Raw genomic sequence first — 13,226 nt, 5'->3', positions numbered from 1 at the left:
TTTTTTATTTTCGGTTTTTTCGGTTCAGTTGATCGATTTAGTTCGGTCCGAGTCGGTTTTGAACACCCCTACTGGTTAGGGTTCCTCTAACCAACGGCATCGTTTTGAGCAAATTTTAGAAAATCGGTCAGGTCTCGGTTCGGTTCGACTGACCGGTTCGCGACCGGTTCGACGATCCAACAACGGTTTCTGAATCTTTCGGTTTTGATATATGACCGATTCGATTTTGTATCGGTTCACGGTTCGACCAACCGGTTCAAACGGGTTTTCAGAATCTTGGTCCGAATCGCTTTTCCCCTCGATTCACGAATTGACGGGTTTGACGGTTTCTGAATTTTTCGGTTTTGATATATGATCGATTCATTTTTTATATCAGTTCACGGTTTGACCGATCGGTTCAAACGGGTTTTTAGAATCTTGGTCCAAACCGCTTTTTCTCTCGGTTCACGATTTGACCGGTTCGACCAGTCAGTTCGAATCGTTTTCAGAATTTTGCGTTTTTCCCTTATTCCAAAAATCTGGCTAGGTGACGGTTCGGTTCAACTGACCAGTTCTTGACCGGTTCAACGGTTCAATTGCGGTTTTTGAAATTGGGGTTTTAACATTGTTTTTTGTAACGGTTCATGGTTCAATCGGTTCAACCGGCCAGTCCGAACCTATTTTCAGAAGATAGATTATAACCATCTTCTCATGTTGTTTTTATTTTAAAATGCTTAATATATTTTAATATCAAATTTTCAATTAAGCTTACAAGACAGAAATAGTTCAAGGAATCAAAATACTAGAGTGAAAATTAAACTTCACCTAAATTCAACTAAAATCAAACGAAAGACAGAAACATTAATTTTCAATAAGAGTCCATAAAAAATATAGTGCATAATAATTTTTTTAAGTAAAAGAGATGAAACTAACAAGTCTTAGTAGTTAATATAATCTAAACATGACTACATGACAATTACGATTATTTAATTTTTGTTTCACTCCTTTTGTTTATACTTATTGTAATTCCTGGTAGCAGATTCAATGCCATTACGCAGCATCAGGTTGTGGGGCCTTAGAATCAAATCCAACGCAAGTCGCATCCTTATACCATCATTAACCTGAAAAATATAAATATTTTAGGTTACCAACAAAACCATACACATAGTGAATAAAATGAGATTTTGACCCTGCATGCAATGTTCTAATGTTACAGTGAACTCAATCCATCATTGAAGGACAAAGTGACTTTAGACTCATTAGCTGATTCTGTTGAGCAATTGACCCAAATAGTCCAATCTCTTGTTCAACGATTGGAAAATAATGTCAGCTCTCCCTCTAAGGTGTTGGTCTTTGGTTCCAATTCTAAGACTCTTAACCAACAAAGTAGTGCATCGAATAATCCATTGTTGCTATGTTATATTGAGAAGGCCAAGACAAATCTCTCCATTGCTTAAAAAAGGAGAACAGATTCACTTGCTCCAATCAATATTCCTGGATTAGAGCTACCTAGTGTGAGTACTAAGTAATAAGTAGTTTATTATTATTATTATTATTATTATTATTATTATTATTATTATTATTATTTCACTAATAACAGTTTTTTTTATATATATTTAGTGGGTGCAAGTCTGTTTTAGACCAACAGCTTCAATAGGTTTAGACGAAACTGAACTTGCAATTGCAGCATATTTGTATGGTAATCATTTGATGGATAAGTAAGTAAACTCAATCGTTTATCTTGTGCTAGACTTAGTAGCAGATATGATGAGGATAGAGTTGACCAGAGAAAGTGGTTATTGGTTTTTACCCACAACTTTTGCGGTAAGTATATAGGAGTGTATACTAAAATAATATTGGTAGTTGTTATTTGTATTGCACATATAAACTAGTGGCTGAAATAATGTAGCTGTCAAAGAAGACAAAATTGGATCCCGACCGTCTGCCGTCTTGTATCACATATGTTTATTTGGACAAAGTTGACTGCTTAAAAAGAGTAAGTTTATATAATTTTAAATTTATATTAGCAAATATTGGCATAAAATAATTTTAATAACTAAAATGACTTTCTCTTGATTAGGTGTTTATCCCTGTATTTGAAACTACTGACGAAGGTCATGAACACTGGTACCTCGTAGTGATTGATCGTGTTAAAAGACAAATCATTTTGCTAGACCCATTTTCCATTGAGAAACAGTTCAAGCCAAAGAGGACAGCCTTGAAATTAGTAACTATATTTTCCTTTTTTTTTTGTTAATTATCTACATATATGTCTAAAAAAGCAAACTCTAACTAGACATAAATAGGCCATTTATTTGAACGAGGTATTGGAAGATCGTTCATTCTATGACTTTGAGACCACTCCAAATATAATTTCTTCACAGTTTGAATTTGAAGAGTCAGAAGGCCTTTCCACCCTCGAAGCTGGATCCATAGTTATCAAACCGACTCGACCCGACCGGTTCGACCGGAAATCCAGTCACCCGGTAACCTGATCGAGTCGAGCCACTCGTTGAACCGGACAAGCAATGGACCTGGTAAAAACCGGTTTGACCCGACCGGTTTTTATTAAAACCGGTGATCCGGCCGGTTAATTTAACCCGGTCCGGGTCATTTTTTTTTTTAATTCCTGAAATGGGGCGTCGTTTCGCTCCTCATGTCCTCCACCCCTGTTGATTTGCATGAACCCTAATGGCTAATGTCCCTAATCAGAATGGAATTGGAACCCACCTAACCCCCAGCCAGCCTTGTGTCTCTTCTCTCTCGAGCTCGACAGTCCATCACTCACGGCGGCTCACGACGGCTCACGGCGTCACCTTCACTTCGTCACTCACTCGTCGCTCCCCTCACCTCGTCGGTCGTCACTCTTAATCTCTCACGGCCTTACCTCGTCGCGCTCTCGGTCTCTCACCTCGTCCCCTCACCTGGTCGTCGTCTTCTTGCTTCTCAAGGTCTCTGTCTCGCACCTGGCCTCGATCTCTCCCTTCCCTGCGCTCTTCGTCGCCGGTAGCAGAGGCAACATATTCCGGTGGGCTTATCTTCGTTGTCGTCTTCTTGCTTCGAACCTTGCCGTCAGCTTCTCCCTCGCCATCAGCTTCTCCTTCGCCGTCAACTTCCTTCTTGCAACCCGATTTGGTGAGTTTCCCATGGTCTCTGTTTCAATTTTGGTGCTGCATCACTGCAGTTTGATTTTGTTGCTGGGAGTAATTTGTTACTGAAAGTTGAATGTGTTGCTGAAATTTGTTACTCATTATCATGAACGTTGAATTTGTTGTTGACCTGCCAAAATAATCACTTAGCTTAAGTTTGTTCGTTGCCGAAAATCATTACTGAGTTTATTGAACCTTAAATTTGGTGCTGTTTTGCAGAATAATCACTTTGTTAAGTTTTGCTTCATCTCTCTGCCCAGGTGAGTTTCAGCTTTGGCCTTGTTATTCCTCTTTCAATTTCAATTCTGTAAATTATTAGTACATCTTGAATTTATTGTTGAAAGTTGAGTTTGTTGCTGAAATTATGATTAGCTAATGTTAATTTGCTGTAAATCATATTTGGAGAATTGGAGTTTTTTTGTTGCTCCCTGAAAGTTATCATAGTTTATGTTTTTGTTGCTGCCTGAAAGTTTTCATAGTTATCATAGTTGAATTTGTTGCTAGAACTCTAGAAGTAGAATTTGTTGTCAGCTGTAAGTTGAATTTGATGCTGAACATATCATAAATGTGGTTGTTGCTGGATAACTGAGTTGAGTTGAATTTGTTACTGAACCTTGTTGTTGTGTTGCTTAAAAAATACTAAATCTTTTGTTGCTGTATGTTAAGGGATAAGAGATAAGAGATAAGAGAGTTGGTCAATAACAAAATTAGTTTGGTACAGTTAGGTAGGGTTTGTTATTCTGATCTCTAATCTTTCTCTCTTTTCCAACTCTGTTATAAATGAAGCTCTTGCATCCCTCTAAGATGAAGTTAATTTAGTTTGTTAGTTTCTTGTAGCTCCCTCTTCAAACTCTTCTTTCTTTGTTTCTAATGTTTTGCATAATGCAGTGTTTCTTATGGAAGATATAGATGCAAATCAAAATGAGGAAAATGTTGATCAAGCTCCAAATTTGTCCTATGAACATATAGATGTCGATTTTAAGATAACTTGGACTTGATTTATCGATTGTGTTATTTTTTGCTTGTTCTTGTTTATTTAAATGGTGAAAGTATTTTGTACTAGAAACTAGTTTATTATCTCTTTTTTCATTGCTGCCAGGACATACCCCTAACTGGCTTATATTTATGAATAGGTAACCTCGTGTAAGCTATGGCGGCAAGTGGGAGAATCTTTCAAACCTCCTAAGTAAGAACCAACGTCCCCTATCTTGTCTTGATTGTGTTCATGGCTCATTGAAGAGTCTCCTCAAATGGACAAGTTATAGTACTTTGTATCTCTCTGTTATTTGATTTCAAATCTGTGATATGCATTCTTTCTAATTTTCTAAGTAATGTCATGGTAATGGTAGTGTGTATTGGTTATGATGATGAGACCAATTAACTGTTTCCATGTATTATGAATGGTTTCTCGATTTCCTTATGCATGGGAAAGTATACTTTTCAAGCTATTATTTTCATTATATAATAAGTGGTATTTTTTTGGTTGTTTTAGGGGGTTGGAGGGTATGTGTGGGGAGAAGGGCTGCCAAATTCTGACAGCTTTTTGGATGAATTGATTGCTTATGACTGATTATAATGTTCTGTTTTTAACACATGCAGGACATGTACCACAGTTTCATGGACTTTCCGTGGGTTTTATGAGAAGGTGGTTTTAGATTAATGCTAGACTTCATCTTTTGGAAAAAAAAAATCTTTTATGAAATAAATTCTGTTTTCAAATTGTTGAAATGTGTTTCTTTGAAGCCTCTGTTTAGACTATTTGTGTGGACATTACTATTATTAACATTTGGTTTATTTTAGATAATGTCACTTTCCTGGAAATTTTCATGTTAGCATACCGTATGATCTGTAAGATGTCAAGATGATGAGTGTTCAAGTTATGGCCTTATTAGAGAAAATTTTGGCTCTTAAGTAGTGGCATTGTCTAAATTTCTATATAATCTATTTAATACCTTAGACATATATGCTTATTTTGTTATTAGCTATTCCATTTTCAAGATTTCTGAAAGATTTACCAGATATTGTGCATATAAATGTAGGCATGCTCTTTTTCAAATGTGTTATTCGTTTTTAATATTTCTGAACTACTGCAGGCACTTCTTGATTATGAAAGACATAAGATAAAAGGTGGTGAGCTGAGTGTTCCAATTCCTTCACAACCAGAGCCTATGAATATCGAAAATCGGGTAAGATGTAATTTCTGTGTTTGATTTGATAGCATATGCAATAATATCTACTATATATAAAAGGAATTGGGGGAAGTTAGTGTCCAATTTTTTTTCCCAATTTAACCCTTAACTCCCAGACCAAGTAATTATGCAGTTTTTCTTTCAAAAAGTAACTTCCAAAAAAGTTAAAGCTCTGTGCCTGCTCCACCACTAGTACAAGAAACATTTATTGATGGAAATTTTTGCTTTGTTGACTTCAATAGATGATTGATGACACCTTTTTCATCAAGTTTGCTGACATAAGATGAGGGAACTATTGGAAAATTATATTGCTGAAATTTTAGGGGCTTTAACATGGTGCAATTCTAATTTAGATTGTCTCAAAATTACTTTTCCTAAGAGAAAGTTTGACCTAATTATCAGTTCAAGCTTAAACTCCCCCTGGTTCCTCACAATTTCAGAAGGCTATTACGTTTCCAGCAAGAAGAATAGTTCATCTGTGCGACTTTGCATCTCTATGGTTTTCTACATGTTTACCTCCCTTCCCCATCCCTAGGAAAGTAATGCCTACACGTGGGTTTTATGGCATGAAGCATTGTTAAATGTGAATACGTGATTAAGTTTGAACAACAACAACAACAACAACAAAGCCTTATCCTACTAGGTTGGATCGACTACATGGATCAAACTACGCCATTGTGCCCTGTCATGATGATTAAGTTTGAACAATAGTTTAAAATGGTTTGATTTCTACCTTCTTGTAATGTAGTAGCTGCTTTGCGGGAGGAATTAAACTGGCGCTCTATCATTATCTGTTTATATCTGTTATCCCTGTTGTTATTTGTGTTTCAATGATGATTCTATGCAGACTTCAGCATCAGGTAGAGCACGTAGAGATGCTGCAGCACGCGCTATGCGGGGTTGGCACTCACAACGTCTTCTAGGCAATGGTGAAGTTGGTGACCCCATTATTAAGGTCTGGTACAATTCTGTAAGTAGCTTATCTTGTGTTCAAGTAGAATATAATTTTATATGCAATTTCCTCATTGCAATGGAAACTTTTGTGTGCAGAAGGATTGCTTTGAGGTATATGCTTTAGTTCCTAGTCTACTTCGAGAAGAGGTAATAGCATATATTAGGAAAGAGAAGAGGTATATGCTTTAGTTCCTGGTGAAAATGTAACAGATTTCAGTCTGACATCTGCTGCATTGGATACTAATTCGAAAGGGAAGGACAAGATTAGGTCTGATCAGGATGAAGATGAAATTATAACCCCTTCTGATGCTGTTGTGGGTGAAACATGTGAAGGGGAGTCTAAAATGGCAGTTAACGATGCAATGAATGTTGGCTCGTCAACTGTATCAGATCCCCACAAAGCTGAAGTGATGCCAGATGTATTGCCTGAAATTAAGATATATGCTGATGAAAATGTGAGAGATTGCGTTTTTACATCTGAACTGGGGACTAGTTTGAAGGGAAAGGATGAGATCAAAACAGATGTTGAAGAAGTTGAAATTATAGTCCCTTCGGATACTGGTGTTGGTGAAAATGAAGATGACTCTGCAAGATCAGTTAGAGATGCAGTTAACTTGGATCCTCAAGTGGCTGGTGGAGTTGTTAATCTGAAGGAAAAAGACAGTGCCGAGTTCCCTTCTGTGCTTGGCCAAGATGATTCCCCACTTGGTTCAAATTCTGTTGTAATAACAAATGCTTCAATACGTGATGTACAGTTAGAGTCTGCTCATGTTCAGTTTTCTAATTCTAGTGATGCTCAGACTTTACTTGAAAAGGAAGAAGAAAATACTAATTCTAATATCCTTCCTACAAGTGTTGATAGAACTGAAGAATCGCCTTCAGCTCAAGCTCTGATAAACGACGCTGCAAAAGAATGGAACTCACCGGCAAGATATCCTACGGAAATGAAGAGGGAAAAATGGAAAGCCAAGAGCAGACCATATTGGATACAATTAGTATGTTCCTCATCAGTGGATCTTCAGAGAAGGCAAAAAACTGTCATATGATGGTTATGGTTATAGTTATAGTTATTTTCATGCTATTTGGGGTCTTGTCTGCTTCTAGAGTTGAGATACATATTTTGATCATGCGTCTCATTCTATTGAACTGGGTAACCTCCTAGAAGTTTGGTTGTATATTTGAAACATGTTCAGTTGCCATTACTGTTTATGTTATTTTAATGTATCATTATCATGGCTTTGGTGCTTTTTATATATTGAAAATTAAGAAAACGTTGTGATCTTGTGAGCTTTACAAGTAGGGAGGATTTTAGTCGAGTATGTAAGGACTCATCCTTTTATTATTGTTGTGTTTTGAACTTCCATCCAAAAACTGATAGATGATTTGAAGTACATAAATAAATAAATACTGTCGATAATAGGCTCGCTATTTGGTCCATAAAAATACATGTGAGTATGATCCTTAAAAGTGCAGTACGACTGGGTATATCATTATCCTTGAAAGTGTCACTGTCAAATGAAAATTATGCAAAATTGGAACATTCTCCTTCCTAAACTTCAGATGCGAACTCTGAAATTTCATTATGCAGTTTTCAGTCGATTGTCTTCAAACCCTAGATACTTCCTCTCCCTATTCTCCACAAATTTCGCTTCTCAGCCATCCCAATGCTCGAAGCAAATCTGCCCAATGACGACCATCAGTTTTTCTTGCAACACTTACAACAACATCAAGGTACTCCGGAAAATTCCTGATAAGATCACAGGTTTTCTCCAAAAGCTATCTTTTGGCATGTTTGGGAACTGAGAGCTGGTTCTTGTTTGCATTAGGCCTGGGGTAATCAGCATGAAAAATAAACAGCCAGAATAAACATTAGAAATGGACACAGAAAATTGTATTTGTTGATGAATTAAAATGATAGAGTGGATATTAAAGAGACCTCTCAATTCTCAAAACAATCACAATTACTCACAGAATTTGAAACCCTTCTCTGTATCCTATCACTTCTATTTATACTAATCAAATGACTAAACCATTGTAACCAAGTACTCCTAGCTAACTCTTACTAATGGTAATCAACTCATATACCAATGTGATCCTAACACTGAAGGGAGCTGCATACTTACACTGCCAACAACAATTACGTCAACTGAACTACTACGGATTAAGGTATCCACAAGACTAAGTGCTTGTTCACCACAATCTGTGGTTCTCAACTCATCCTCTGCCTCTTGTCTGAGCTTTACTTCCTGTGCATGAGCAGATTCAAACAAATTGACCTGAAGAAAAAACATACAACCCAAGTTGGAACAAACACCATGATGAAACTCTAAATCTATCTATTTAATATTATCATTTGTCAATAATTTGAAGATATGCAGCTAAATCACATAATATGGTGTCAAGAAATTTCTGAACAATACATTTGTAGTTTCACAGTTCTGACAAGTTTCGGAAACATGTACATAGGATCCCAGTAATTTGTCAAACTTCATTTAGCACTATATTTCATCCCTGACCCTCACAGCAGGCAAGATTGTGTTTGGCTACATTCCTTACAAGTTACAACAAACACAAAGTGAAAAAATAAAAGCACAAAAACAAAAAAACTTTTTGCTACACAACTCTGAATCAATCATTAAGTTATCCTTACCTTCCTTATGGCCTCAGTGGCTTCAGCTTCCAACTTCAATAGCTCAACAAAAGACTCATCTGCTGCTTCATCAGCTTCTTGTTTGACTTCAACAAGTTGACTATTAACTCTTTCTTCTTCAGCCTCTAAATGAGTATCTGAAGAACTCTCAGCAGAATTTTGGGGCAATGGACCGCTGGATGTAGTTGATTCGGCGGCAAAAGTGCCTTCTGTTTCAATTGTTTCACACGGTGATAAAGAACAAGGTTTTTCAGAAGCTTCTCTTGTCCAAATATGTTTACCTCTATAGATAAACCATATTTTACAGAAGGGGGGGTGCATTTTTGGCAGCATAATTTGCTTTCCTGGAATTCCTTTTGACTTTCATCCAACTGCAGTTTTCCATTATGGTTTTGTAAGAGGAAAGGTTATTCATTCATCCCTCCAATGAAAGAAAAAGGGAACCAAAAAAAGAAACGGAAACAAGCAGATACTGTGCTTCTAGCTATTAGTTGTAAGTCTCTAGAGCAAATAAAGAGATGGAAAGGAAGAAAAAGGAAAAGAAAATTCTCAGACAGTTTCCACAGAATATTGAGATTCAACAGCAAGTTAGCTGACAATCAAAGCATTACTTACCCTTCGGGTATTGCTCCAATAACAAGCCTCCTAATATTATGCCCGACAACCAAAGCAACAATCCCTTTCTGGACTTGATCAGCTTCTGTCATCATAAAGCTTGCCTTAACCTGGGAAAGAAAGTTACACGAAGACCGTCACCATCAATAATGGATCTCTTTCCCACAGCTTGCATATCACATATTTGTCTAAAACGAACATTTTAACAACACATACATAGAAGGCAGTTATAATCATTCACATATTCTGCAGCTACAATACATAAAACAGAATGGCAGCCAATAAGATTTGATAGGTCTTGCTCAATATGATTGATTCCTGAGCCACATTTCCCAGGCGGTAAAAATAGTTCTCCTTTAGAAATATAACTAAGAAAAAAAATCACCATAGTAGTGTAAATGAACAAGCAGAAATCAGCATCAAAAGAAATACCTTAGCTGCACGGCAAATTCTCAAGTAATTGTCCAAAAGCCTCATGGCCTGTTCTTTTTCCTCTCTTCTAAAAGCAGAGACCACTTCAGGATTAGCCTGAGATGCTGGTAACTTCCCTACTGCTCAAAGATACCAACTTTAAACCAATCAAATTCATGGGATACCACCAGAATTTAAAAGCAATCAAGATAATCGAGTTACAAGACACTGGGATAGGCATTCATTCGGTGTTACAACAGAGAAGAATACATCCACTTTATTATCACAATGTATACAGAAAATCAAAGGGAGGGAGATTAAAGCAAATGCCTCTTGTGATTGACAATAACATATTGACAAGTTGACAACTATAGGGGTTATGGTCACATTACAACCAAAAACAATATAGACATTATCATCAGGGGCAAAAATTAGCATCTATAGATAACCTCCTTGCTTCTGTGCCTCTGAAATCACATGTAAAGCAAGAGTTGTTTTCCCAGAAGCCTCTGGACCATATATTTCCACAACACGTCCCTACAACAGTTATATATAACAATCAGCTTACAACTATCACCCAATGAAACAATGAACCATGAACTAAGAGACAGATTTCTTCTTTATTTCTCTCTTATCGTATCAGATGAAATTGTGGAAGCATAATTGTCATGCAGTTGCCAAATTAACATAGCAAATTAAACGTGGAAGGAAAATCAGAAGTCGGAGCAAAGTAGAAAATCTTTTCACCAACGACCAACTAGATTAATCTATAAAAAGGGTTCAATGTTTGCAAAAGCAGAATAAATTAGCAAGAAACTTCTTTATACAAGGATTTAAAGATACCTTTGGAAGTCTACCAATTCCCAGTGCTATATCAAGAGCAAAAGGGGAAGAGGAGAGAAGAAGATGAAAAACACTGAAACATTTAGAGGCATGAACGGGAGGGTTTTTGAACCAAGATGAAGAACAATTTTAGTTTTTTGTATTTTTAATATGTTTAACTCAGACGAAGAATAATTTTGATTTTTTGTTTTTTTAATATGTTTTTGTTTTGTTGTTTCAATTATTTGAAACTATAAAATTAGGATTAATTGAATTCTAAAATTTGATTAATTTAAAAGGATATTTTTGTCTAATTAAATAAAGAAAGGATGTTTAAGTCTTTTTCTAAAATTAAATAAATAAATATTTTTTATTTTTATTTAATTAAAAGGGTGTTTTAGTAAAAGTGATGATATACTATATATTTAAAAAAGAAAAAATTAAATGCTGACGTGGAAAATAAATTCCACATGTCTTATTGTTATTTGTCCATATTTTAAATGTATCGGTACGTATGAATTTATCATTGTACCATAGCAATCACCTTATATATAAATTGTGTGAGAGTGCTATAGTTAGATCATTTTGTCTAGAATGCCATCTAATTAATATATTTCCTTTTTTGGTGTTCATTATTTTTGTTTTATTATAATGACACAAATATGCATGTATAGTCAAAAACAGTATGTCTAATTTATTACAGTTAAAAATTCAAGAATAAAATAAATTGTCAACAAAAATCCAAAACTGAAACAAAATAAATTGATGACAAATATCCTGGATCAATTACTCAATTCTACTCTACTGTCAAGTGTCACTCTTTAACTGTTGATATCCTTACATTATTCTTTTTATTTATTTAGTTAGTTTTTTATTTTTGTTTTGTTATTAAATTTTTAATAAATTATAGAATTAAAAGGGTAGCTGTTCTTTATAAGATCAAAATTGTTCATGTATTCAAATCACAAGTTAGTATTTTTTTTTGTCCTTGCAAACTCATTGTATTCTTCTTTTCAACTTTTCTTCAAAAAGATTAATATAAATTTCTTTTCTGCTTAATAATGTACAAATTACTGAAATAGTATCTCTTATGTTACTCTTACCACCCTTCTTTTTTTTTTTAAGATATGAAATTTTATTAATAAATTGCAATAAAGCAATATTAGTCTATGTCTAAACTCTAGCAAGAATAAGGTGGGCATTAACCCAAAGAAAAAGCATGAGAATAACCTAGAAGAAAATAAAAAGAAAAACTAACAATAACTTGTCTTAAGGTAAAATTCTTCGTTCATGTTTTGTGCCTCTTCTCAAATAGCAGCCGGTTCACTCCTTTTACCATCAAAAAGCCATTTGTTTTCTAGATATCCAAATCCTCTATAACACCATTGCAAGAAGACTTCGTTGCTTCTTATTAAAACTTTCTTACTTTATCTTTACCTACATCTCCCTCCACCAATTGCCAAAATTATCCTCTGCATCCACTTTATTTGGACTGTTGAACAAGAGCCCCATGTGATTCCACACTTGCCGCGAGTAAATGCAAGTAAGCAAACAATGGATCAAAGTCTCGTCCTCCATTTCACATCTTAACACCCTTCTTTATTAGTGAGGTAACTAGATAATAAAATTTCTTAGGAAAAAAGGCATTATAAATTTATAATAATTACTATCGTTATGGTAATGTTTGTGCAATTGAAATTGGTCCGATCCAGAAATAATTGATTTATGTTTGTATTGTGTGAATCATGATATAACTAATAATTACTTATATCATCAATAAATCTATATAGTTAAATCTACATTATTATATCAGTCCTATTTATTGATCTTTGTGGTTGTGGTGATTGGTGAGAGTTATGATGAAGGCTCTACCTTTTTGTGAGAATAAATTTTTAAAAGCAAAATAATACCATGGTTATGTTAGAGAATGGTGGTTATTGAGAGTGATCAATGTGTTGATTTTGTTATTAACTATGTTTGCTTGGAACTGATATAATTAGAATTCTCACAAAATTAATATATCATTCCAAAATCACTCACCATTATGTATATGTTAATTGATGTTTGGACATGTCTAATTAAAGAATCTGTTTACTAGAATTATGCTGTTGGCAGAGATATAAAAATTTTTTTTTCGTTTTTACAAATCACTTTTCCCATTTTTTTAAAAGGTGCAAACAATTTAATTCCAATAGAATTTACATTAAATATAAACAATAAAATCTTATGTTATACGATTTTTTTTGTATATTGTGATGCCTATGTGATTCGATGATATACCAACAAGTACAACTAAATTTTGTTTCGGCAGGTAAAGTTTCTTTACTACAAAAAAATGTTAATTGTAAAATATAAAATGTATAGAACTCTCTGTAATTTCATAGCATCAATAAAAAAATATTAAACGAGCATTTTCAACAATTCATATCCTATTTATCAAAATATAAAATCAGTATC

At 34.8% G+C, this 13,226-nt stretch overlaps 2 protein-coding genes across 11 annotated transcripts; one reads left to right on the top strand and one right to left on the bottom strand.

Annotated features, from left to right (window-relative positions):
- On the top strand, positions 2,622-7,542 carry LOC107622719. Of its 9 annotated transcripts, none has more exons than XR_001616257.2 (8): positions 2,622-3,114; positions 3,348-3,388; positions 4,262-4,314; positions 4,728-4,773; positions 5,222-5,314; positions 5,758-6,037; positions 6,165-6,272; positions 6,368-7,533. XR_001616257.2 is itself a non-coding variant. In XM_021114136.1 (7 exons), exon 7 carries the CDS (start codon positions 6,616-6,618, stop codon positions 7,315-7,317), a length of 702 nt encoding a protein of 233 aa, XP_020969795.1. In that variant the 5' UTR covers positions 2,624-3,114; positions 3,348-3,388; positions 4,262-4,314; positions 4,728-4,773; positions 5,222-5,314; positions 6,172-6,272; positions 6,368-6,615; the 3' UTR covers positions 7,318-7,542. The 9 variants fall into 9 exon arrangements, 7 of the variants coding, with proteins under 7 accessions (XP_020969795.1, XP_016180201.1, XP_016180203.1 ...); XR_002356354.1 differs by having other exon boundaries at positions 6,165-6,287; XM_021114136.1 differs by lacking the exon at positions 5,758-6,037 and having other exon boundaries at positions 2,624-3,114; positions 6,172-6,272; positions 6,368-7,542.
- LOC107622720 (DNA repair protein recA homolog 3, mitochondrial) lies at positions 7,677-10,834 on the bottom strand (the record flags this gene model as incomplete). Of its 2 annotated transcripts, XR_002356355.1 has the most annotated exon segments (6): positions 8,509-8,547; positions 8,922-9,292; positions 9,537-9,646; positions 9,969-10,087; positions 10,397-10,484; positions 10,791-10,834. XR_002356355.1 is itself a non-coding variant. In XM_016324719.2 (5 exon segments), coding segments are annotated over 5 exon segments (410 nt in total), but the record flags the coding sequence as incomplete, so codon positions are not given.

This window comes from Arachis ipaensis, chromosome B10 (genome assembly GCF_000816755.2).
Source record: "Arachis ipaensis cultivar K30076 chromosome B10, Araip1.1, whole genome shotgun sequence".
In the NCBI taxonomy this organism is placed as follows: Eukaryota; Viridiplantae; Streptophyta; class Magnoliopsida; order Fabales; family Fabaceae; genus Arachis; species Arachis ipaensis.
Note: the sequence above shows the minus strand (reverse complement) of the source record. Positions and strands in the feature narration are given on the sequence as shown.